The sequence below is a fragment of the Hipposideros armiger genome, unplaced genomic scaffold (genome assembly GCF_001890085.2).
Source record: "Hipposideros armiger isolate ML-2016 unplaced genomic scaffold, ASM189008v1 scaffold_93, whole genome shotgun sequence".
Lineage (NCBI taxonomy): Eukaryota > Metazoa > Chordata > Mammalia > Chiroptera > Hipposideridae > Hipposideros > Hipposideros armiger.
This window is the reverse complement of record NW_017731443.1, coordinates 697348-723372: the sequence shown is the minus strand read 5'-3', so window position 1 is coordinate 723372 and position 26025 is coordinate 697348. Positions and strand designations below refer to the sequence as shown.

The following is a 26025-nucleotide window of genomic DNA, read 5'->3' as shown; positions in this document are numbered from 1 at the left end:
TGATGGACCCCAACCACCAGCACAGGGCAGGCAGGACGTGCTGGATGCAGCAAACAAGCATGTTTAGAGTGAATGAAAATATTTTTGATGGGCAGAACAGGAACCAAGAACTAGCTGATGCCACTGAACAAGAGCTAACCCCAGCTGGGCTCCAATGCCTTCATTTTACAAATTCAACAGCTGAGGCCTGGGGAGTGGCAATAGTGAGAAAGGCTTCCAGCTGCCAGGTGACTTAGCCCCTCACAGGCTGTATCATTTCCTCTTCTCTCACCCCCATGTAATACATAAGTACATACCATTGATACCCCTTGGCCTAGGTGAGGACATTGCTTCAGTGGTTAAGTAACCTGCCCAAGGTTACCTGCTGTGCCAGGTAGGGTTAGAATTCCGTCTGCTTCCCTGAGTTGCCACCTACCAGGCCCTTAGGAATCAGGTCTGAAGGGAAGGGAAGGGGGGCAGATCCAGGTAGCCTGAGGACTAGAAGATTCCCCGAGGGTGGTGGTGCCTTCCCTTGTACCCTAATTGGGCAGACCATTACGAAGGACCAAGGTGCCCCACCTCTCTGCGCTCCCATCCACGCCTCAGCTCTCAGGGTCAGGAAGCCTGGACCTCCCCACCCCCACCAGGAGCCCTTTCTCTGAGGACCCAAGCTTATCCCGGCCGCTCTCCCAAGGAAATGGCCCGAGAGGCGCCAAAGCGGGAGGGAGGGGCTGCGGGCATGGCGAGGACCACTGACGCACAGCTTTAAACAGCGTGCCTCCGCCGGCCTGCTGGGAAACGGCGCCGCACAGACCAATAGGGCCGGAGGCGGAGACCGGTTGGCTCCCAGCTCGCAGGGCGGGCGGGGAGCTTGGGAAGGAGGAGGGAGAGGCGGGCAGTGGGGCGCGGCGCCAGCCCGGAGCCGAGCCCTCTCGGCCCCACCACGCAGCAGCCTTGACGGGGGCCTCGCCCAAGCTCCCCCTCTAGGGCCCCGTGCGTGTTGGGGACCCTGCACGTGACTCGGTGATGCAGAACGGTTATGACCTTCAGAGTGTGTCTGTGAAGCGAGGGTCCCAGCAACAGCGCGGGTTTGCGCCCGGCCCTGCCTGTGGGTGCGGGGACGTGTGGGTGTGTGGGCATGTGTGGGTGTGTTGGGGAGGGTGCCCAGCGACATGTGACAAAGACTCCCGTCTCTGGGAGATGGTGAAGGGGCCCGGGAGCGGGCGCTTTGTCTGGCTGGCTGCAGAGTGACGGTTCGCGCAGCGGCGGCGGGCGCCCAGGCGCCCGTGCGGTGCAGGATGCCGGGGCGCCAGGGTGCCCGGGGGCGCGCGCGCCTGTGCCAGGGTGAGTGCGCTGCGGCAGCGCCGGGGGCCTCCGCGGCGGGCCTGCGCCGGCCCGGGCCTCGGGCGTGACCAGGAGCCACCCGTGGGCGCTGCAGTGGCCGCGTGTCCCCGTGACCTCGGAGCCAGCCCGGGTGGATCCCCACGCGCCCCTCCCCGTCTGCCCTCCACGTGCGTGTCCGCGGCGCGCGTGCTCGCTGGCGCGCACCCGCCTGCCTGTCCGCCGCCACGAGCCGCGCCGGGAAAAGGTGCCGGGAACCCAGTAAGCCGGGGCTGCGGGCCCAAGCGCCATGGGCTGGAGGGCGCCCGGTGGGCGGCCGGTCAGCCCCGGGCCTCGCCCCGGCCGGAGAGCCACCTGGAGTCGGTGGGGGCCGGCGGGGCCCATGGGGAGGCCTGCCCGCGCCCCCTGAACCACGGATACCAGGTGAGGCCCTCCTCCCCTTCCCCACTCCGCACAGGGCACTGCGTGGGGGCTGGCTGGGGAGGGGCCCTAGGCCAAGGGAGGGGTTTGAGGGACACCTTCCCTGACGGGGGAGGGGATAGCGCGGAGTGGGGGTGCTGTCGATTCCAGGGACTGCCAGGGAAAGGAAGTTCCGGGACCCTCCCTGCTCTCATGCCTATCTCTGCTTCCTGCCTCAGGCCTCACCTTGTCCCCAGAGCTTGGACTCCCCCTAACTGCTTGGGAGATGCGACCTTTACTCTGGGGGGTTGGCCCTGCAGGCCCCGGCCTTCCTCAGCCCTGAGGGCCCTTGGGCCTCTGACCCTGCCCTCCCTGGGCCTGGGCTCTGGGCACGGTGGGCATCTGCAGCAGCCCCACCTGTGCCTGGGCTTTGGCCCTTTCCTACAGGGCCCGCACCATGGCCCCGCCGCTCCTGCTGCTGCTGCTGGCCAGTGGAGCGGCTGCCTGCCCCCTGCCCTGCGTCTGCCAGAACCTGTCCGAGTCGCTCAGCACCCTCTGTGCCCACCGAGGCCTATTGTTCGTACCGCCCAATGTGGACCGGCGCACAGTGGAGCTGCGGCTGGCTGACAACTTCATCCAGGCTCTGGGGCCACCAGACTTCCGCAACATGACGGGGCTGGTGGACCTGACACTGTCCCGCAATGCCATCACCCGCATCGGGGCCCGCGCCTTCGGGGACCTGGAAAGCCTGCGCTCCCTGCACCTGGACGGCAACAGGCTGGTGGAGCTGGGCACTGGCAGCCTACGGGGGCCCGTCAACCTGCAGCACCTCATCCTGAGCGGCAACCAGCTGGGCCGCATCGCAGCCGGGGCCTTCGACGACTTCCTGGACAGCCTGGAGGACCTGGACCTGTCCTACAACAACCTGCGGCAGGTGCCCTGGGCCGGCATCGGCGCCATGCCTGCCCTTCACACCCTCAACCTGGACCACAACCTCATCGACGCGCTGCCACCGGGCGCCTTTGCCCAACTTGGCCAGCTCTCCCGCCTTGACCTCACCTCCAACCGTCTGGCCACCCTGGCCCCTGACCCGCTCTTCTCCCGGGGGCGTGATGCCGAGGCCTCGCCCGCTCCCCTGGTGCTGAGCTTTAGTGGGAACCCCCTGCACTGCAACTGTGAGCTGTTGTGGCTGCGGCGGCTGGCCCGGCCCGACGACCTGGAGACATGCGCCTCCCCGCCAGGCCTGGCTGGCCGCTATTTCTGGGCCGTGCCGGAGGGCGAATTCTCCTGTGAGCCGCCCCTCATTGCCCGCCACACGCAGCGCCTCTGGGTGCTGGAGGGCCAGCGGGCCACGCTGCGGTGCCGGGCCCTCGGTGACCCTGCACCCACTATGCACTGGGTCGGCCCCGATGACCGGTTGGTCGGCAACTCCTCCCGAGCCCGAGCTTTCCCCAATGGGACCCTGGAGATTGGGGTGACAAGCTCTGGGGACGCAGGAGGCTACACCTGCATTGCCACCAACCCTGCTGGCGAGGCCACAGCCCGTGTAGAGCTCCGGGTGCTGGCCTTGCCCCATGGTGGGAACGGCAGCACGGAGGGCAGCCGCCCAGGACCCTCGGACATTGCTGCTTCAGCCCGCACTGCTGCGGAGGGCGAGGGGACGCTAGAGTCTGAGCCAACCGTGCAGGTGACAGAGGTGACCGCCACTTCAGGGCTGGTGAGCTGGGGGCCGGGGCGGCCAGCAGACCCCGTGTGGATGTTCCAAATTCAGTACAACAGCAGCGAGGACGAGACCCTCATCTACCGGTGAGGACCCACTTTGCAGCCTCTGGTTTCCCTCCTCTAGGGCGGGGCCACCTCTCATGCTCCTCTCCTCTCTTTGGGGTTTCCACACCCCCCTCCTCAGAGCTGGGCTGCAGCGCGCAGGGACAGAAGGTGGGCGGTGCCCAGGGGTCTGTCCCTGTGGCTGAACCAGCTGCAGACCTGGCCCCCTGGCCTCCTGGCGCGTGCTGTGTTTTAGCGCATGGCCAGCGCACATGCATATTAGTTCTGTCTCTCTGAGGTCTGCTCGGCTCGCCCTAGGCCTGTGTGTCAGGGCACACACCTGTCTGTCCCCCTGAACTGTCTCTAGCCACACATGCATGCCTGTCTGGGTTTCTCCGCCTTCTGGATTAAACACACAAGGTCATGTGGCCCTAGGGGAAGAGGGTGTTCAGAGCTGGGACTTGGGGGGTGCGTGGTGAGGGTGGGCAGTGAAGGGGGCTTCGAGGCCGTGTGGAGTGGGCCCGGGGCCTGGACCCCGACGCCTGAGCTCTGACCACCAAACTTTACCTGCAGGATCGTCCCAGCCTCCAGCCACCACTTCCTGCTGAAGCACCTGGTCCCTGGTGCCGACTATGACCTCTGCCTACTGGCCCTGTCACCTGCCGCTGGGCCTTCTGACCTCACGGCCACCAAGCTGCTGGGCTGTGCCCACTTCTCCACGCTGCCGGCCACGCCCCTGTGCCACGCCCTGCAGGCCCACGTGCTGGGCGGGACCCTGACCGTGGCTGTGGGGGGTGTGCTGGTGGCTGCCTTACTGGTCTTCACTGTGGCCTTGCTGGTTCGGGGCCGGGGGGCCGGGAATGGCCGCCTCCCCCTCAAGCTCAGCCATGTCCAGTCCCAGACCAATGGAGGCCCCAGCCCCACACCCAAGAGCCACCCGCCACGGAGCCCCCCGCCTCGCCCCCAGCGCAGTTGCTCCCTGGACCTGGGAGACAGCGGCGGGTGCTATGGTTATGCCAGACGCCTCGGAGGAGCCTGGGCCCGGCGGAGCCACTCTGTACATGGGGGGCTGCTGGGGGCAGGGTGCCGGGGAGCGGGGGGCAGTGCGGAGAGGCTGGAAGAGAGTGTGGTATGATGGGAAGGGAGTCACCCGGGGCGGAGGGCAAGGGGCGGGCAGCCCCCTGGCCTGGGTGGGTCAGCACTGCCTGGGAGACCCTCCCGGTTCTACCCTCGGTACCTCAGGCCCCCTTGTGCTTGGCAGGACAGGGGGCCCTTTCCCTGGTTCTGGCCTGAGGGGACAGGTCCCTCCGACAGGTGCTCACAGCCATCGAGGCAGGGGCTGCAGCCACCAAGTGGGAGTCTTGTTTTTCTTTATAATAAAATTATTGGGGATGCCTCAGTGCTAATCTCTGGTCTCATCCTGCTAGGTTCCCTGAGGGGGACTGGTGGAGACACACGACAGGACAGGGTCAGGGCTGGGGCTGCCAGCCCCCAGAGGTTGCCCAAGCAGCCTGGGGTGCCCTTGGCCTCCTCATCCGTCTAGTGCCTTCTAACCCGGGTGAGCCCAGGCCCAGCCCCTAGAAAACTGTAGGATCTGAGCCCTCAGTGCTGTGCCTACGTCTTTATGTGCAGAGGACACCCCTCCTGGCAGGCCGTGAGGTCCTCAAAGCAGCATGGACACCACGGTGCACAGAGGCCACAGCAACAGGTGGGAGATGGCACAGCCCTTGGGGCAAAGGGATCTGTGATGGCAACACTGACACAACTCAAAACGTCCCCATGGCCCTGTTGGTAACAATCTTATTCACCATCTCCCAGGGCATCTCTGGGTTTGTAAAATGTCACCCCAAAGGGATTGGGATGGGCTTGGAATCCCACTGCCCAGGACCCTCTGGAAGGTTCCAGTCAGTGCTGCAGGCCCTGAGCGCTACCTCGGCCCCCAGGTGCCCACTGACCCCCTGTGACTTGACTCTGGGCTTGTCTGGAAAGGTTGAGTCAAACCTTCGCTGGACATGACGTACGAACACCAGTGGGGGGCCCACACCCGCTCGGCCACTGGCCTGCTCTAGCCCCTGCCTGAGGAGCCACAGTCCAGGCGTGGCTGACTGGCTCCGCTTCCTCTGGCCCTGGCACGGGCCCTGCGAGCATCCCCCGAACAGTCCCGGCTCCTGGGCATCGGCTGGGAGGAATCAGTGCCCCAGACACGAAGACTCACAGGCACGCATGGTCCCCCAGTGCCAGGCACACCCAGATGCTTTGAGAACATGCAGGGCCCAGCCCCCACCGTGGAGGGCGAGCTCTGGCACCCCAAGGCCTGCAGTGGTGCCTGGGCCATGCCAGCCACAGTGCATGTGCTCAGGGGGTGGCTGTTTTTGTGTAAGGCCTGCTTGGTTCTGACGGGCAGCCTGGTAAGAGCTGGCACGATATGTGTGTGCCCATGTGTGCAGGCCAAGCTCACACACTTGTGGGTTTGCGCAGTGTTGACAGACGCGTGTGTCTGCCCTCCCGGCCCCAGAACACATACCTGGATGTAGCCCATGAGGATCCTGGTTTAAGAAATGAAACAAGTTTCTCAGCAGAGAAGAGCAGGGAGTGTGAGCCCTCCAAGGGCACGGAGGGGGCAGGGGTGGTGCAGGGCTCGGGGGAGGAGACGGGGAGGGCAGGAGGGAGGCACAGGCATGCACGATGGGGAGGGGCAAGTGCAGGGCTGGCGGGGGCTCCGGGCGTGGCAGGAACCAGCGGCCTGGTCTGGGCTCACATTTGGGGAGGACTCTGGTGCCCCCAGGAACAGGGAATTTGCATCCTGCACTGGTCTCCCACCTTCTGCTTGTGGCCGCATGGCCCTGGTCCCCCTTCTCCACCTCCAGGGCCCTCAGACACTAAGTGTTCGTGAGCCCTCCAGGCTACAGAACCGGTCAGGAGTCCTATGGCCCAGGGGCACAGCCATAGAGGCCAGTTGGAGTCACCAAGAAGGATGACAGAGCAACGGGTGGGCAGGTGATGGGGTGGGTAGCTGGTCCCCTACTGGAGTCACGGTATACACTGGCTACCCAGCCCTGGAAGCAGCCCCAGGATGCCATGCCAGGAAAACCAAGCCCCTCAGCAAGAATGTGGGGTGAGCACGTGACGTCATGACGTCTCTGCCACGTGTACAGGAAACAGCCCCGACCAGGAGCCCTGAGGCTCCCTATGGAAGAGCGCAGAGACCCCCCAGCACCGAGAAGTGGGCTGATGAGCTGAGGGGAGACGCCAGCCAGCACAGGCCCCACAGGCTTGCTCGCTCCCTTGCTCCCTCCCACGTGCTTTTTTCAAAGGCTTCTGCGCCCACGGGGCACCTGCCAGGACACACCACAGAGCTCTGTCAACAGGTGAGAGGACTGACACAGGGCGCTGAGAGGGCAGCACTGCCCACATGCCCCAACCCCACTGGCTGAGCAAGCAGCTGAGAGAAGGCGAGGCCGAGGGGCCGCCAGCCAGCGCCCCTGCACAGCTCGTGCACGGCAGGCGAGGCAGGGCGTGCGCTGCTACGGGCGACCATCCTTTGGGAACTCCCAGAAGAGGATGAGCAGTGGGTCTGCCTGGCGGCCACCCCCCACAGTGGGGCCTGTCAAGTGTCTGATGGCAGCATCTGCCCAGAGGATGCCCACAGATGCGTGGGCAGCACTGGCCTCAAGGACAAGACAGTATGTGGCTGTGATTTCATCTCTAGCTACAGACTCTGGTAATGGAGCCCGACCAAGAGGCCATTGGGTATTCTGGGTTCTTGCTGGCCTCTGGACTGTGAGCCCCCAAGGGCGGGCCCCTGGCTCACGCCTCTGGGGTGCAGCCTCCCTTTCCTGCTGCCCCAGAAGCACGTGCCAGGCCAGGTGGAGGGGCAGTGAGGGCGGGCAGGGTGACCTCATCCATGCAGCCTGTGCTCTTGCCTAGGGGCTCCCCATTTTCCTGGAATTAAGAATTCCCTGGAGAGCTTACTCAAAACACAGGCTCTGGCTCCCCTGCCCAAATCTGTGGGATCGGAATTTCCGGAAGGGAGGTCTGGCAGCCCATGGATTTTACACATGTTCCAGGTGATCTCACCCAGGAGGAGGGGTGGGAAAAGCGTAGGGTCCCCAGAGCAAGACCCAACTCTGGCCGACTCCCAGGGACACAGAGGGCCTGGCAGCAGCAGTGACCGAGCACAGCCCAGAGTGTCCACGTGCAGCGAAGGGCAGGACACAGGCAGGACGTGAACGGCCTCTCACCTTCACGCCTCGGACTCGGAACTCGGCCAGGGCTCTGCTCATCTTGGTGGCGGCCGTGGGGTGGTCTTTGCCATGGGCGATGACTTTGACCAGCAGGGAGTCATAGTGGGGGGAGATGACTGCCCCTTGGAAGGCAGAAGCGTTGTCCAGGCGGATGCCCATGCCCTCCCCGCTCCGGAACACCTGGGGGAGAGGTGCGCGGGTCAGGAACCGGCTCGGGGCCACGCTGGACAAGTGTGGGCCCAGCATGAGGGCACCCACAGGTTAGCCCCAGCTCTGGCCTGTGAAGTTCTGTTTAATTTCTGCCAGTTCCCTGAGAAGGAGGCAGGGGGAGAACGACGGGCCAGAGAGACACTCGGGACAGATGGGGGCCCCAAACAGTCTAATGGAGAGGGGACCATGGGTGGGGGACAGAGGTTCGGGGTGTCTAGGGGTAACTGCAGCGCGCACACACGTGAAGCCTGTGATGGGGGACCACTGTGAGGTGCAGGTAAGGAAGACAGGGAGTAGGAGGGACAGCTTGGGGCCTTGGGGCAGCCACTGCACCACGTTTCTGCTTCTGAGCACACAGACCTGTGTTCGATAAAAAGGAACTTAATAAAATATTTAAGGGTGAACACTCAGCTGTGAGCAGGAACTGTCAGCTAAAAATATTCTGCGGTGAACCAGGCTCGGAGGAGCCAGGCCTTGGGAGGGGAGGGGGGAATGCAGCGTCACGTCACGTCACGTCACAGGGCTGTCCCTTCCTGGCCGAGGACAGAGAAGTCAGGGGTCCACCTGCTGGACAGCACTCGGCCTGGGGGCTGGCCCCCACCTAGACTCGGACTATTCCAGAAACAGGATCCTCTGGCAGCTCTCTGCCTGGGCCTCCCAGCTCTCTGCGCCGTTCAGAACCCACAGAGCTCCCCTTCCCTCCCGTCACTTGGATGTATCTCAGAATGGTCTTTGCCCTCCTTCCCAGACTCGGAGCAGAGCCCGAGCTGCCCTGCTTCCTGGGAGGCGCGGGCTGGAACGGAAGCAGGAGGCCAGCAGAGGTAGCAGCAGCGGCGGTGCTACACAGGATCCAAAGGGATTCTTAGCCAGCATGACACGGGGGCCAGGGAATGCCATCCAAGCAGGCCTCAGGGCTCCTGCTCTCAGCCATGGGGCGGGGGCGGGGAGGGGAGGGGACAGATGGCTTTCTGTGAGAGAGGACAGAGAAGGTGCAGGCAGTGTCTCCGGAGAGGAAGCGCCCCCAGAGGCAGCGGGACGCCTCTCAACCTCCCCCAGGAGCTGCCTCAGCCTCCTCCCTGCCCCCCACCACCTCCTAACTCCCTCATTCACCCTTAGGGGTCCCCTTGCTCAGTTTGGCCCCTCTGCTGGGACATCCGGGCCCCAATTCTATGCTGCACCCCCTATGTTGCCTTACCAACACCCTCCTTCAGACTGAAGGCTGGACAGAAGCCAGCAGCACTGCTCCGTCTCTGGGCTCTTGTGACAATAGAGTCACGGGCCTGGGCCTGGTCTCTGGGGCGCATGCCTTTGGCTCCACCAGCTGCTCTGCTCCCTGTCCCGGTGATTGGCCCGCTGGCTCGCTGGCCTGTGCACATGGCAGCCTCTCCCCAGGGAGCACGCGCTCCCCCGACTCTCGGACGATGCCTGGCTCCCACGTACTCTAAGCCAGTGTCGGCCCAGCCCAAGGAAGGGTTCTCCCTCACTGCCGGGCCCACGGGTGCCTTCACGCCCCTGGGAGAAGCAGTCCAGCCCAAGGGAGTCCACGCAGGCAGAGACCTGCGGTGTGCCCATCGGGACGAACGTGGAAACGAGGGCCTACCTCAATGCGGCCCGTGTCCGGCTGGAAGCTGCGCGCGGGGTCCTCGGTGGTGACCCGGCACTGGATGGCACAGCCGTTGATGCGGATATTCTCCTGCCGCAGGCCCAGGTCGGGCAAGCTCCGGCCCTCGGCCACGTGGATCTGGGCGTGGACCAGGTCCACACTGCAGGTCAGAAGGTGGACCAGGAGGGAAGCATGAGGCAGGGAATGGAGGCGGCTGTGATCCACACACAGACCCGGCACCCCTGCCCAGGGCTGGGAACTCTGCATGGTCTGTTTGTTTGTTTGTTTGTTTGTTTGTTTGTTTGTTTAAGCTGAGCCATCCTGCTACCTGTTGGCAGCTCAGCGGCTGCTCAGCTCGGGCTGGACTCGAATCGCTGTTGCTCAGAGCTCAAACTCTTGAGCGAGCTCTTAACCAACTGAGCCACTCGGCCGGCCCTTGCATGGTCTGAATGAGGAGAATATGGCAGCTGGAGGGAGGCTGGGGTCACCCTCTGAACTATTTGTGTAAATCTGCTCCTGCACCCCCCAAACTACCCCTCCCCATGCTCTGCCCTTCTTTCCCCCTGGGGTCTCTCTGTCCTGCTGTCCCTCACCCCAAACCCTCCCTTGGTCAAGCCTGGATTTGAAGCCTCAGACACCCATTCTTAGAGGGGTTTGTGCCACTCTGTGTGTGTGTGGGGGGGGAGGCTGCAAGAGAACAGGGCTATAAAGTCCGGGCTCCTTGAAATGGGGACCATGCTGGGGGAGGGACCACATGGGTGGGCACTGCGGTCAGGACGCCATCCTCTCAGGGCCATGTTGCAGCTGGGCTTGTATCCAAGCCCCCTACTCCCACCCCCAGAGAAGATCTGAGAGCACAGAGCTCTCCAAATGTGAGCTTTATAAGCTCAGCCTCACTGGCTGCCATTCTAAGGAGCAGCTGTTAGAAAACCCTCAGTGTTTTAAATTTATTGTCACTGAGGCTTGTGGCAAGGACAGCCTGGGAACTTCCTTGGCCGATTTTCCTTCGTGTTTTGTGTTTCCTGCTAAACTGCCTCATAGCAGTGATGACGGTCAACATGTATCGCCACCTCTACACACCGTGGACTATGGCTGTGCTCTTTCCAAGCTCTGTCTCCACAGCAATGCTCTAAGAGTCAGTCATCTTACCAGAGAAGGAGCCCGAGGGTCAGAGAGGCTGCAGCCCGCCCTAGCTCCACACAACTAGTGATCTGGGAAGAACCCGCAGCGCAGCCTGCGTCTGTCTGACACAAACCCCCACTTCCAAGCAAGCACTTCTGTCCTTAGCAGAGCAGGCTCATGGCAGGTTTAAGGTCAACAACTTTACAGCAGCACAATGGGGAAAAAGTCACATGGGGCCGGAGTATGAAGCTGGCACATCTGCCTCAATGCAGCCTTTACCTCGAGAAAGCAAGGAATCTGGGGGCCTCCGTGCACCTGGGCAAAGGCAGGGGCCCCCTACCGCATCCACACTGTCAGGTGGGGTGAAGGGTCGGGGAAGGAATGGCCAGGAAAATTCCACGGTGACAGGGACTGTCCCCAAGCTAGGGCTTAACAATTAAATGGCTCGAAATACGTATCTTAAAGCAAAGAAAGGCCATTTTAATTGTTTATAAAATGGGCAGGTTTTTAAAAATGTCTATACTCGATGCCGATGGGAGAACAAATTGGTACAAGCAATCGAGAAAGCTAATTAGGCAAGATGCCACTTAACCTGTGCCCAGGTAACCCCACAAAAAGTGTTGGTCCTCAGAACTCTTTAGAGAGGGAGGCAAAGATTCGGGCCCGCGGGTGGGAGCTGTCCCATCCTTAATCACCACAGAAACTGGAAACAGCCTAACTGCCTAATAACAGAGGGCTGTAAATAAGTTATGACATATCCAGATGACGGAATACTGTGAGGCCACTACAAGTATTTAGAGAGAACAATGGCCTTGGGGAAAATGCCTTCAACAAATATTAAATTTAAAAAGCAGAATAAAAAATTTATACACAACATCACAATTGTGTCAAACTATTTACATAGTAAAGTAAATCAAAAGGGAAAGAAACCACAAGATTTCGCGTGGGCTTAGGAAATACAGCACAGGGCTGGAGAAAGACCTGGGTTCCAGTCCCAGCTGTGTGGCCTTGGACAACTCTTAACCTCTCTGAGCCTCAGTTTCCTCATCTAAAAAGTCCCGCCCCCCGCCCCGAGTGTGGCTGTGCACACGGCACAGCCAGGAGCCTCCTCAGCACCCAGTTCTGAGGAGGGGCTCTGAATCGTTTTTTATTTGCTCCTTTGTACTAACAACAACCATGTCATGCTTTTATAATCATTTTTGTAAAAAGTAACTGTTCTCTACTCCATGGAGAGTGAGCTGAGCCCAGGGCTGCGTGCCCCCCAAAAGCCACTGAGAGGATTCTACTCAGAACAGGAGGACACCGGTTCCGCCTGCCCCTGGCCCGGCCCAGCCCATGCTCACTCAGTGATCTCCTCGGTGACGGTGTGCTCCACCTGCAGGCGGGAGTTGACCTCGATAAAGTAGTGCTTGCCGTGCTTGTCCACCAGGAACTCCACGGTGCCCGCGTTCTCGTAGCCCACCTGTGGGACAGCCGCATGAGCAGGGCGCAGTGATGACGGGCGCCTGACAGGGACAGTCTCACCAGGCGCAGTTCCATAAGAGAACGGACTGCAGCCTGCCCCGCCCCACAGACGGCAGGCAGCCCACCAGCCCTGCCGCAGGGCAGCGGAGGAAAGCCTCCAGAGCCCATGGCAGGGCCCCTGCCTCCCCGCCTGGACAGCTCCCCAGGACTCTGCTGGGAGCCTCCGATGGCTGCGCAGCTCGTCTGGGCAAGACTGACGCTTCCATCGGCCCACAGGCCTCCACGGCACAGCTCCCCCACACGCGCACACACATACCCCGCCTCTCCTGGGCCTTTCTTATCCTTAGAGGGGCTTCAAAAAGTTCCCCTCTATCCTGTCATCACCTCCAGCCGCCACCCGGACAGATGCCATTGGAGAGCAACTAACGGATGACGATTCTGACTCAAAATTCAACCCTAACTCCAGTTTCACTCTGGTCCAACCCAAACCACAAGCTAGACTTCAGTTGGCTCCCTCAAATCCATTCTGGAATGAGATATTAAATAATAGTAAGCCAATAAATAAGACCAAACTCAAGGTAAGAACACTTCTTATATGAAATAACCAAAAATCTCAACTCTAAATTAGACCCTAATCAACGCCAGATATTAACTGTAGCTGAGGTCTCACTGCAGAGCCCCAGCCCTGGCTTTTGGTTTGGGGAAGGTGACACCTGCTGTCATCTCTTCTGGGCCGGGCTGCTCTGAGGGAGCACAGCTCTGGAAGGAGGGAGGACCAGGGGCGTACCTGGGGGCTGGGGCGGGGGGAGGGACAAATCTGAAAAGATGCTGTCACTCAGGACTCTGGGAAGGGGAGGCAGAGGTGGGGACAGGATGTCCGGACTCTGTGAGGGGATGGGGTCAGGAGGGCCCAGAAGAATGGAGAGCAGGACCCCTGCGGAAGGCCTGGCCGCAGCAGGTGCTCTCCGGAGCCCGGTCTGGGAGCAGGCCACTGCCGGGACACCGGCTGCCATCTCTGGCCTCCACGCCCCAGCAGATCAGAGGTGGGCAGAGGTGGTCCTTACGAGTAAAGGGCTGCGATAAACATGATGCAGGGGACAGCTAAGAGCAAGTGAGGATGAAATGCCTCCATAATGTTGCTTAACCTTGACAGAATCCACTGCCCCTCATTCCCTTTGTCCCAGGGGTTAACTGGTGCCACACAGAAGCTCGACCCGTGCAGAAGGCACTGAGGGAGTGGCTGGTGGCCTCTTTCCCTCCCTCCTTTCAGCCTTTCTAGACTCCAGGCTTGGCCTCTGGGCCTGGTGCCTCTGCTTGCTCATGGCAAGGACCGCAAGGAACCCGAGGACCCCGGGGACCCCTCGTCAGCCCTCTGTTCTCCCAACTGAGTCCTCGTCCTCCCCTCCCAGAGCCAGGTACCCTGGGCCTCCCACATTGGGCCCATGTCCACCGGCCGTGAGGCCTACGCCGCCAGCTCAGAGCAAGCCTGAAGGAACACGCGCCTCGTCTCCATGTGGAGACGGTCCCCAAGGGCCCCTGCCCTTCACCTGCTTGGCAAGTTTGACAGAGTCGCTGGTGAGCCGGGCCCGAAGCTGGGGGTCTAGGTGGGCGGCAGGGGCGATCTCGACCACTTTCTGGTGCCGCCGCTGGATGGAGCAGTCTCGCTCATACAGGTGCAGAATGTTCCCGTACTGGTCCCCTGGGGTGGGAGGCAAGCTAGCCTCAGCTTCTCCTGGATCTGAGCACCTCCAAACGCCTGACAAGCCCCACGCCAGCACTGCGGCCCATGCGTGCCTGCTCCCCGCAGTGGGGGCAGCCGGGAGAGGAACGGCCCACCCTGAGCGGCCCAGGTGGCCGCAGGGCCCTGACCAGTCCAGCCCCCACAGCCCGCCTTCATGGGGAGGGTCTTCTTGACCCTCCCATCCCAAAGGCCAGCCTCCCAAAGGCCAGCCTCCGCAAGCTCGGGGCCCGCTGGCTCCTGCCTTGGGCTGCAGTCAGGAGCACACCACTCACCCAGGATCTGCACCTCAATGTGACGCGGCTTCTCAATGAACTTCTCCACGAACAGCGCCCCGTTCCCAAAGGCGGCCAGAGCCTCCGAGTAGGCCCGGGTGTAGTTCTCCTCCAGCTCCTGTGTGGATGAAGGCCCAGCAGACATTAGGCTCTGGGCACCACCCTGCCCACCCCCAGCCCCAGGGCTGCTCTGAGGGGGGTGGGGAGGACCACTACTGCTCACCTCGTAGCTGTGCACGACCCGCATGCCCCGCCCCCCACCCCCATAGGCGGCCTTGAAGATGATGGGGAAGCCGTAGAGGTTGGAGAACTCATGGGCTTCGTGCAGGGAAGTGATGGGGGCGTCTGTGCCCGGGACCACGGGGACACCTGTAGGGAGACAGGCATGTGGGGCCTTTGTCACAGGCTGGAATGCCTGCCCACACCCACCAGCCCCCTCCCCAGACGCCTGCCATAGTCACCTGCGGCGATGGCAATGGCCCGGGCCTCCACCTTGTCCCCCATCTTGCGGACCACCTCTGGGCTGGGCCCGATGAAGCGCACCCCCGCATCCTGGCAGGCCTGGGCGAAGTCTGCACGCTCCGACAGAAACCCATAGCCGGGGTGCACTGCGTCCACATTGTTTTCCTGGGGCAGGGGCAGGAGAGTGGCGTGCTCTTCAAATTCCCCCCTACAGTCCCTGACCAAACCCTGTGACTCTCATGCCTTCCCCACCTCACTTGCTTCACTCGTTCATTCATCCACTCACCCACCCACAGACACTGTGGGCCGGCACAGCCGGGGAAGGCACAGGACCCAGCCGCAGCCCTCCGGAGGCCCCCGCTGCCTGGCTCACCTTGGCCACCTTGATGATGTCTGGGATGTGCAGGTAGGCCTGCACCGGGGCGAGGCCGCGGCCGATTAGGTAGGCTTCGTCCGCTTTCTGCCGGTGCATCTGGCCTGTGTCCTGCTCCGAGTACACAGCCACGGTGCGGATGCCCAGCTCCGTGCAGGCACGGAACACACGAATAGCGATCTCACCTGGGGGGCGGGGTCAATGGGATGAGAAGCGAGATTCCTGGGTCCTAAGAGAAGCGGACAGCACGGCCAGGGCAGGGAGCCAGGCGGAGGAGGGAGCTAGGCTGGGCTGGACGGGGCTCTTCTCGCTGGCTCCGGGGCGCTCACCTCTGTTGGCCACCATGACTTTCTTGATGGGCTTGTACTCCAGGCGCCGGACATTTGGGGAGGCGGCGGGGGCAGTGGAGGTTCGGCAGGTGCCCAGGAGCTTCAGGCTCCCCCAGATGGCTCGGAACTTCAGCATCTGGGGAGGGAAGTCAGAGCCCGGCTAGAGCAGACTGAGCACAGAGGGTCCCCAGGAAGAGTGAGGGCCCCGCCCCAGCCCCTAGCGGCCCCACGTGGAAGCCGGCGCCGTTGCGCTCCTCCTTCCCTGGGGGCTGACGGGCCATAGGGAAGGGAGCAAATTCAAGCCCAGCAGAACCAAGCTCACCCCAGCACTCTAACACTCACTGCAATGTTGACCGCACTCCAGGCTCTGAGAGCCACTTCAGAGGGCCAGCCAGAGGCCCCGCGTGACCAAGGTGTGCACACCGTCAGTGTCCCCTTCGATGCCCTCTGCCGGCCACAGCGGCCCACATTTGAGAACCTCTTCCCTTGCCCCCACCCCCAACTCGTGTGTCCCTTCCTCAAGGTTCGTCTGGCTGGACAGTGTGGGTAACGGACCAGCGAACCCACATCAGCGTGCTTTCTTAGGAAGAAAGCTTTCCCTCAGTTAAAACAGATTTCTTCAAACAGTGGCAGAGGGGCAGCCGGTGGCTCAGTTGGTTAGAGCGTGTGCTCTGAGCAACAAGGTTGCCGGTTTGATTCCCACGTGGGCCAGTGAACTGCGCCCCACACACACACACACACACACAACTAGATTGAACACAGCGACTGGACTTGGAGCTGAGCTGCACCCTCCACAACTAAGGCTGAAGGACAACAACTTGACTTGGAGCTGATGGGTCCTGGAAAAAACACAGTTCCCAAATAAAGTTAAAAAACAAAAACAAAACAGTGGTGGAAACTTTCCTTCCTACTGAGTACAAGTAAATTAGTAATGAAAATAGACTGAGGGCCAGTGGAACACCCAGTCACAGAAGGACAAATACTGTGTGATTCCACTCTAAGATCCCTAGAGTCGTCAAATTCGTAGAGACAGACAGTAGGATGGTGGTGCCAGGGCTGGGGGAGGGGGTGGGCGTGAGTGTTGCACGGGGACAGTTTCAGTTTGGGAAGATGAAGAAATAATGGAGGTGATGGTGGTGGCGGCTGCACAACAGTGTGGATGTACTTTATGCCAGAGAAACATATACTTAAAAATGGTCACGATGGCAAATTCTGTTACATATATTTTACCACAGTAAAAAGGATTTAAAAAAACAACAACTAACTGTCCCATCCCCCAATTCCCCAATTAAAAAAAAATTTTTTTTAAATAAAAAAAACTAACAGGGCAACTTACATCCCAGAAGGCAGAACATCTCTGGAGGCTGATCACCCCATCGTTTCACAGATGAAGAAATCCAAGCCCCACGGAGTTTAGAAAGATGGGTTCAAAGTCACACAGATGTGCACAACAGAGCCCCACGGGCACTCAGACCCTGCTCCCCATGCCATTATCTAGCTAACCATCTGATTTTTTTTCTTTTTTAAAGATTTTATTGGGGAATTGGGGGAGGAGAACAGTGTTGGGGAATTGGGGAAGGGGACCAGCCAAATTGTTGTTCTTCAATCGTCATTGTAGAGGGCGCCAGTCGCCATCTGGCTGCCTGTCGGTAGCTCGTGGCCTCTAAGCTCAAGGTGCTGTGTTCAGTCTTAGTTGCGGGTGGGCGTAGCCACCATCCCATGTGGGAGTCGAACCAGCAGCCTTGTTAAGAGCGCACGCTCTATCCACTGAGCCATCCGGGCAGCAGCTCAGCTCAAGGTGTCCAGTTCAGTCTTAGTTGCAGGCGGGCGTAGCCCACCATTGAACAGGCAATTTTGTTGTTACACCAGCGGAGCCATCCTGCCACCTGTTGGCAGCTCGGCAGCAGCTCAACTCGGGCACAGCATCACTGGCCCATGTGGGAATCAAACCGGTGGCCTTGTTGCTCAGAGCTCGTGTTCTTAAGCCAACTCTTAACCAACTGAGCCACTCGGCCGGCCCTGATTTATTTCTTAGTAAAGTTTAAAACGCTTGACTCAACCATTTATTTTAAGTAAGGGACATAAAAGTATCTTCAGTAAATAAAAGATACTATAAAAACCTGTGTCATATTATGGCCAACAAGATGGAGAAGGAAATGAGACCAAATAGAAAGAAAAGAGAAGAACTACGAAAATAAGTGGCATAAAAGAGGGAAGCGCTCAGACCAGAGGAGATAGGACAGCCTGCTGAGGGTCAGCGCCTTGCCAGGCACAGCCCCAGACCCAGAAAGGTGGGACAAAACAGTAAGGCCTCCACTCTCCCAGCAGGTATATCAGAAAAAGGAAAGGAGAAAGGGAAAAACAAGACAAATAAGGAACTTTCAGACCATGAGTAGTGCCTCAAAGGTAAGAAAACAGGTAGCGTTTTGTGAATTACCTGGGGGGTTGGGAGGGGGAGCCCTCTGGGGCTGGGTATGAAAGCAGGCCTCTCTGGTGGGGGGCCGAGTGGGCATCTGGGCACGAGAAGCAGAGGCAGGAGGCCACACAGTCTGAGCGGAAGCACCCAGGCAGAGGGAACAGCTGTCACCGAGGCCGCCCAGGAAGAAGGAACGGAATGTGTTCGGGACCCAGGGTTGAGAGCTGGAGGGCACCGGGGCGGAGGTGAGGCTGCGGGTGCCAACAGGGCTTCCGGCTCTGGGCCTCTCTGCACATTCAGAAAGGTCTCTGGACTGGACAGCAGCGAGAGCTGAGGCAACACACCGTACCTCTGAGCTGGGTGGGAGCAATGCGGGGGTGGTGGGCAGAATCGGGGAGATATTAAGGGCACGAGAGGCAAGACTCGCTGAGAGGCCGTGGTGGAGGGAAAGGAAGAAACCCAGGGTGTAAGGGTGGGAGTGAGCTTCCCTGTGACAAAGACTAGCGAGAACCAGCACCCCCCACCCGGGAGTGGGACGGAGGCCCCAGAAGAGCTCACAGCAGGCAGAAAACCTGGGTGTGGCTGGCAAATGAATGTGTTAGAGGCCATTGGCCTGGAGTAGATAGGCCAGGAGAGGGCAGACTGGAGAGGTGGGCGGGCACCTTCAGGCCCCCAACGCTGGGTCTGGACCATGAGGACCAGCCTGAGGGGTCACCTCAGAGGAAGCGGGAGAGCCAGGAAGCACCGCGTCCATCAGGGCGCTCTGGGGAGCTGTGAGCCCCGAGAGGCAGCGAGCCCAGGACTGAGCAGGGCCACTGCTCGAAACAAGATGAGTCCTGACCTGGGAGGCAGAGCCGTCAGACACCATGGTAACCAAGTGACCCAGGTTAACATTGCTAGAGCGTGGAATGGACATCATGTGCCTCCTGACAGGGGGCCAAGCAGGACGTGTGGGGTGTTTCTGCCACAGACCACAGCCTGCATCTAATCAGGGGCTGCACAAGGCGAGCCTACACTAAGGGACATTCCACAAAATAACTGGCCTGTGCTCTTCAGACATGTCAAAGGTCACGACAGACAAAGACCAAAGAAGTTCCAGATTAAAGGAGACTGAAGGGGCAACGACAAGATGCACGTGTGGTCCTGAGCTGGACCTTAGATTTCTGTTGCGATAAAGGGACATTAGGGGGGCAAGTGACAAACTGTAAATAAGGTCTGTGTCGGTGTTACTTCCCGCGATCTCTGACATAACGACATAACTGTGTGGTTATGTCAGAGAATATCCTCGTTCCTAGAAAAAAATACTTAGGTGTTTGAGGGCTTAGGGGTTTAGGCCAGCAATTTACACTTGCATGGCTCAGAGAAAAAAGGGATAATGAAATAAACGTGGTAAATATCAGCTCTGGGGGATGAGGGTAAGAGAATTCTTTGTACTGCTTTTGCAGCTTTTCTAAGTTAAGTCTGAAATGACTTCAAAATAAAAAAAGTGAAAAAGTCATACCTCTCGTTGACACTGACGGAAGAGAGAACAGTGGGGAGCAGTACCTGCTCACAATAGGTGCCAAGGTGCCTGCTAGGCGCTCGGGGCTGGCAACATTTGACCTTCACCCCCACTTAAGAGTCCAGTGAGCTGCAGCCGTTAGTTACCTGGCTATCTCCCCCTCACCCATCGATCGATCCAATTGACCAGCAGCCGGCCTAATCCTCAGAACTCTACTCTGGCTAATCTGCCCACTGGGAGGGAAATTCTTTCCTGGCAGAGCAGCTGGGCGCAGGCAGGCCCTGGCAGCCAATGGCACACACCCCAGAGAGCAGGTGTGGGGGACAAATCTCGCCCCCGTCCTGGGCACCAAATGCCTCCTCTGCTCAGCGCCACAGGTGGGGTCGGCAGGGCCAAGAGCCCAAACCACCACTCAAGGTAAAGGTAAGAAGGGGCCCAGGGCTCCTTCAAGGCAACACAGCAACAGAGCAACAAACACAAGTGGCTAAGAAACCGTTAACAGGTTTACCTTGCCGGAAGTCATCACAGTCAACAGAGAAGAGTGAAGTGCCACCTTTGCCTATGAAATCAGCGGTTACAGAGCTGTAAACCAGCACAGTAAGTGCTGAAAGCCCTACCAGGCCCAGCCCAGACCCAGAAGGCGCTGTCTGGTATCAGGGCAGCTCTCTGGAGAGCCTTTGCGAAACCTATGAAGAGCTTTTAAAATATTTATACCCCCTGGCCCGGTCATTACTATTCTAGGAATCCAACCCAAGGACGTATCCTAAAGTGGGACCCCGCATCCTGAGCAGAGGGAAGAACGCAGGTCTGGACTTGTGACCTGCGCAGCCAGGCCCTAGGCTGCAGGAGCGGCGAGGCAGAGGGTTGGAGGAGGGGAGGGAAGGTCAGGGCCCTGGGGCTGAAGCGAGAGAGGTGGCGAAAGTGGGGCAGAGGGCAGCGCAGCCTGAGGCTGGAGTTGGCAGGCCTGGGTCTGCCCCAAGCTCTACTTTCCTGGTTGTGAGATCTGGGCACCCAAGGCCTCATCTCATCTGTAAAATCGGGTACCACCACCCCCAACCTCGGCGGGTCGTCTTGCGGATCACAGAGGCGTGTGCCTTCATCTGCTCTATGCTCCCATGGGCCTTTCCTCCCAGGTGAATGCAGGGAGCAAGAGGGAACCCCTGCTCTGGCGCAGCCACGCCCCTCCACACTCGGGCCCATGCCCACGCGCTGCAGCACCAGCCAGAGCCAGGGACTCGGTGGGCCTCGTGGGACCAGGGGCCAGCACACAGAGCAGGCCACACCCACGGGTCCCACACTAGAGGAACACACAGGAGACGGGGGCTGTGCCCTCCCTGGAGACTCACCCCGCACCAGCCAAGCGCCCAGCGCTGCTTCCGCCAAGGGAGCCCGCAAGCAGCCAGCAGCTCCGCCTGAAGCCACTGGCCCCAGAATACAAAGTTCTCAGGCACCAGACTGCTCCGGCCTGGGTGGCGGCCAAGGTTGAAATCAGGGGAAGGGGTGGCTTCAGCTGAGTGACTTCCCACCTCCTCCGGCTCTGGGGCCCACAGGACAGGCAGGGGCGGGTCATGCAGGCAGCAGGTGATTCACCGCCCCAGACTGAGGGGGGTGGTCTGAGGCTGGACACCAGAGGGAGGACAGGGACAGTGGACTTCCTGCTGCACTGAGGATAAAGGCACAGAAGCATCAACCACAGAGTGGAGGTTGGAGGCTGGTTGGGAGGGGCTCTTGGGGACGACAGAGGGCACAGGTCACACTGCCCCTCAGAGCCGAGACACAGCCCTGCAGCTCAGTTCACGGTACAGTCACACACAGCCCCCCCAAAGCACACACCCGGGCCAGGCTTGGGACCCGAGGACACAAAGATGAATAAAAGTACTGCCTCACTCCCAGGACATCTCCACCCTTCTCCGAACCTGGTTAACCAGCTGTGTGCTTGTCAAGTCCCACTCCCCTCCCAGACCTGAAACCAGAAGGCTCGGCGGCCCGCTGCTTCCTTAGACCTTTCCAGAATCAACTTCAGCGGGAGAAAGCCTTCAGGACAGATGTGGGCCGCCTCGCAGCGCCCTCTCTTCCCGGAAGCAGGACCTTCGTGGTGTGTGTGTGTGTGTGTGTGTGTGTGTGCATGCGTGTGTGTGTGTGTGTGTGTGTGTGTGTGTTGAGTTTAAGAGGTTCGGGATGGGCCAAAGGGAGGAGATTCCCACTGCTCCCTGAATCCTGCCCTGTCCTTCCAAGCTGGAGGGAGGACAGGCCCCCGCGCAGCACTCGGGTGGCAGAGGCAGGAAGTCATGTGGTTGGAGGTACCTGGCAAGACCCACCAGAAGTGGAGCACGTGAGGTGGGAACAGAGGGCGCCAAACCCCCGTCCCGAAATCCTGCTAGAGGGGCTCCCTCTGGCATTAAATAGGACCCCTTGCCCCAAATCAAGCTCTGGCGTCCTGAAGTGACCTGAGTGACAGCCTCTCCTCAGTGGTCCTTTCCCGAAAGGAGCCCCCAGAGTGCTGGCCTTCCTTCGAACACTGTTCCAAGGGGCATCCTTGTCACCCTCACACCAGGGTTGAGAACAGGTGATGGTGCAGTCACAGGAGAGAGGGTGGGGAGGGGCCAGGACCCCAGCATGGGCCCACAGTGTGCCCTGCTTTGGTGGGTTTTAGTTGGTGGGTGGTAACCAAGAAGTCCTCAAGGTCACTGACAGTTTGGCTGTGAATCTTCCTTAAACACTGACGGCTGCGGTAACCCAACCAAGTCATCTAGGAAAACCCTGGTGTCTGTCGCGTCAGCTGACCCTGCCTGAGGAGCCTTGTGCAAGGACGCCCTCACCGTGGCTGCATCCCCCCGGTTGGAAAGGCCTGTCAGATGCTACCAGATGCAGCAAGCCTCTGTTATGCGACTCAGGGACCCCATAGTGCCTTGCTCGGTGCTGGTGATGCACATGAGGAAAAACGTCCTTTTCTGACCTCAGAGATGGGGGAAATGACGAGTAAGAGGAAAGCAACCACCGCCACCCTGGGATTCCTGCCCCGGTTTCCTCTCTGACGGAGCTGCCAGTCCCACAGAGGCCTGCTTGCTAGTTCTTACAGATGCCAGCTGACAGATCCCTTTCCGTGGCCTCGGACTGTACACCAGAGATAGGAAGTGAGACGGCTTCGCCTCTCACTCGGGACGTGTAAACGCCATCTCGCCGGCAGAATGCGGCACAGGGAGGCAGGGGCTGTCTGGAACACCTGTCCCCCGCCTCTCAGCACGACTCCACAGTGTCTACTTGTCTCCGAGCAAGTGTCAGCTTGCTCCTCCAACCCCAGATCAATAAGCTCAGCGTTCTCCTTCCAGAGCGGGTGATGGCAGTGGACTCAGGGAGGTGCCCACGGCAGCCTGTGGAGCGAGGCAGGGGAAGGAGCTGGGCATCGTTGTCCCCGGGGCAGGTGATCTGCCTGCGTTGCTCCTGCAACATCCAACACTCACCAAGCTCCACCTACGTGCCAGGCTGGTGCTGGCAGGGGGGACACAGCGGTGACCGGCACACCTGGCAGGCAGAGCCCCCACTCTCTACCAGGCGCTGAGCTACGTGTAGAGGTTCTGTAAGTACCAACTCGGGTAAGCGCACACCTCCTTATCACTCCCTTTCCAGATAAGGAACCAGGTGAGGTGGGGTTGACACCCAAGGTCACCCAGCAGGGCCAGGCTTGAGCCAATTTGTGTGCCTCCCTCTGCAGCAGGAGCTCTGACCCACTAGGGCAGCGGTTCTCAACCTTCCTAATGCCGCGACCCTTTAATACAGTTCCTCATGTTGTGGTGACTGAACCCCAACAATAAAATTATTTTCGTTGCTACTCTATAACTGTAATTTTGCTACTGTTATGAATCGTAATGTAAGTATCTTTTTGTTTTCCGATGGTCTTAGGCGACCCCTGTGAAAGGGTCGTTCGACCCCCAAATGGGTCGTGACCCACAGATTGAGAGCCGCTGCACTAGGGCATATGGAGGAATAAGTTGAGGCAACTAAAGAAAGAAGCTGAGGCTTTCATCAGAAGCAGTGTGACAGGCACCTGGGAATCAAAAAACAAAAGCCCCACTCCTGATAAAAACTATGTCACTGGCCTGAAGCCCAGCAGGGCCCCCCGCGGCATTCTGCACATCCGCCAGAGAGCAGGGTGACAGTGCCGGCAATCGTGCGGCCCTGATAAGCTGGGGCACTTTCAATTTGTCCAATAAGTCATCACAATGGCACTAGAAATCCCACTACTTCCAGTCTAAGCTACATCTCCAGGTTGCCTCTTGTAACCAGGAACAACACAAAATTATGCTGTCAGAACATCATCCAAGTTTTGGTCCAGACAACATGGCCACTGTGTTCTGGGCGGACATGCTCTTGGCCAGAGCAGCCTTGCTGGGATGAGAGTGGGGCAGCCACGTGAATGGCTGCTGCAGCCAAGCAGCAGGCCCTGGAATGTCCCTTGGAGGATCTGTATTGCTGCCACCCTAAATGTCCCTGTACTCACACAGCATCTCCTGCAGCCCCGGAGGGCAGCTGTGGGCAGGAGGCACAGGGGCAGAGAAAGCCAGGGCTCGCCTCCGGGGACGCTGGCCAGGATGTCAATTTTGGAGGCCCACAGCCTGGCCCAAGCCCCTCGGCACAGCCACCTCAGAGGTGTGCTGGAGAGCAGCCCGAGGGGGTGAGAAGGGAGAGTGAGTCGGAAACAGGCCCAGGAATTCCCAGATTATCTAACGAGGCTCCTATACATCTACTTCCTGCCACCCCACCAGCACCAGCACCCCGCCAGCCTGTGTCCCCCGCCCCCAGCCAACCTCAGCAGCTGCCAGCAAAAGCAGGTGAGAACCAGAAAGAAAGCGCTCTCGGCAGAGGCTTCACGCTGTGGCGGAAGTGAGCCTCTGGGCCCGGGGCGCTCTGTCTTGCCCTCCAGGCAGCTCCTCGCTGTCTTAAACATGTCAGTGGGGACAGATAAGAGGAAAAGACCGCCTGACTTTCAGTGGGCAACAGTGGGCGTCAGAGTGGCCAGAGAGGACAGACTGAGGCTGAGATAGGGGGAGAGGGGGGGACACACTGAAGGGAGGGCACAAGAAACAATGAAGGTGACAGACAGAAAAGGAAGAAGAGGCAGGAAGAGACGCGAGTGGAAACAGCACACGGGCCCAGGCAGCACAGCACAGTGGCTCCCACCCTGAGCTGACTGTGTGGTTCAGAGCCACACCAATGTGATTCCACATCACCCCAGCAACCCCGGTTTTAAGGCAGCAGGCAGAGGGGAGGGGGTGGAACAGCGACACCTGGGACAATTGGCACTGCGTGGGCCATGGGGGGTTGTGGACTGGGGGTTGGAGGAGGCTCGGAGAAAGGAGGCCAGTGAGGGGTGATGAGGGCCTGCAGGGGGTGGCAGGGAAGCACAGGGACAAGCACAGGGCCGCCAGCGGGCGTGGCAGTGGCTGCCGGGTCCCAGCCTCATTCTAGGGCAGAAAGACTTTCAGGGAGAACACTGCCCCCTGGTGCAAAAAGAGCGCTACTGCCAACCTGCACAGGCCTGCCCGGGCACTGGAGCGTGGGGGCCAGGCTCAGTGTTCATTAGGCCACTTACCTACTTTCTCCACCTCCTTTCAGACTCACTCAGGAAGGCCTTCCTGGACGCCCCACCTCCCCGGGTGGCTCAGGTACCCTCCCTGGCGTAGCCACGTGCCTTTTAGCACAGTGCTGTCACTGTCCTTGTCACGGCCCACTGTCCTGCTTGAGGGATCTCCTGGAGATCATGTCTGTGTGCTCGGGAAGGCACTTAATGTTATAACCCGTTTCAGCGGGACACTGTGAGGACCTTGAGAACAGGACCCTCTATTTTGTCCCCGATATCTCCCTAGCACTCTGCAGTGCCTGACACTGAACTCAATGTCTGGGGAACGAACGAACGAAAGAACAAACGAACACTCCAGGTCACATAATGATTATGCAGAGTTGTGTGAGTCCAGAGGTATTATGGGACACTTAGACAAAGGCTAACAAGGAATGGCCCCGCCTCGAAGCAGCACACGCAGGCTAGTGGAACATGCATCGTCACTTACACATACATGAGAGCCCCGCCTGTTAACAAGGAAGTTCAAAGGGCAAGACCAGCAAAAGTACCTCCCAGACTAAGCCAGGGACTCAGGAAAGCATTTCGGGGCTGAGTGAGGGGACAGGCACTAAAGACTCAATTCTAAACATGGCTGGACAATGCTTTGCAGGGAGACGGACACCAGAACACAGCAGCCCCACAGGGTGGCCCAGGGAGCTCCCTGGGGTCTTCACGGCCCACCGCCCAGCTGGAGGGCCGCGTAGGACCTCCGCCCCAATCAATCATCAGTGCACCCCAGTTCCAAGGAGGCAGGAAAGTGGATGCCAGTGTACAACTGAATTGTGTTTCCCCAAACACACGTGGAAGCCCCACCCCCCACGACCTCAGAATGGGACCTTAGTTGGAAATAGGCTCTTTACAGAGGTAATCAGCGAAAATGAGGTCAGTAGGACGGGCCCTAATCCAAAAAGCTTGGTGTCCTTATAAAAAGGGAATAATAAACAGAGACAGATGTACAGAGAGAAGATGATGTGAAGACACACAGGGAGCCGGCAGCCATGTGCCTGAGAGATGAATCTACAAGTCAAGGAACGTCATGGATCATTGGAAAACACCAGAAGCTACAAGAGATAAGGAAGGACTCTCACCTAGAGCTGTCAGAGGGAGCGTGGCCCTGCGGCACCTTGACTTTGGACTTCGGGCCTCCAGACTGTGAGACAATAAATCTCTGCTGTTGGCCACACCACT

At 59.7% G+C, this 26025-nt stretch overlaps 2 protein-coding genes across 9 annotated transcripts in view; one reads left to right on the top strand and one right to left on the bottom strand.

Annotated features, from left to right (window-relative positions):
* The window catches only part of PC (pyruvate carboxylase), a 113817-nt gene that overhangs the window by 6607 nt on the left and 81185 nt on the right, over window positions 1–26025 (bottom strand). For 6 of the 7 annotated variants that reach the window (XM_019645310.1, XM_019645311.1, XM_019645312.1 and 3 more), the window contains 9 exons: window positions 15304–15439; window positions 14975–15159; window positions 14601–14766; window positions 14363–14508; window positions 14140–14257; window positions 13674–13825; window positions 12006–12124; window positions 9538–9700; window positions 7725–7907 (listed from right to left, as the gene is read on the bottom strand). In XM_019645310.1, coding sequence (XP_019500855.1) covers window positions 7725–7907; window positions 9538–9700; window positions 12006–12124; window positions 13674–13825; window positions 14140–14257; window positions 14363–14508; window positions 14601–14766; window positions 14975–15159; window positions 15304–15439 — 1368 coding nt within the window. Of the gene's footprint in view, window positions 1–7724; window positions 7908–9537; window positions 9701–12005; window positions 12125–13673; window positions 13826–14139; window positions 14258–14362; window positions 14509–14600; window positions 14767–14974; window positions 15160–15303; window positions 15440–20566; window positions 20674–26025 lie in introns of those variants that run through there. The other variant, XM_019645315.1, reaches the window with a different exon arrangement.
* On the top strand, window positions 1660–4882 carry LRFN4 (leucine rich repeat and fibronectin type III domain containing 4). 2 transcript variants are annotated; one of them, XM_019645318.1, is made up of 3 exons: window positions 1660–1743; window positions 2167–3525; window positions 4057–4882. In XM_019645318.1, the coding sequence occupies exons 2-3, from the start codon at window positions 2177–2179 to the stop codon at window positions 4616–4618; spliced, it is 1911 nt and encodes a 636-aa protein (XP_019500863.1). In that variant the 5' UTR covers window positions 1660–1743; window positions 2167–2176; the 3' UTR covers window positions 4619–4882. The 2 variants fall into 2 exon arrangements, with proteins under 2 accessions (XP_019500863.1, XP_019500862.1); XM_019645317.1 differs by lacking the exon at window positions 1660–1743 and having other exon boundaries at window positions 1966–3525.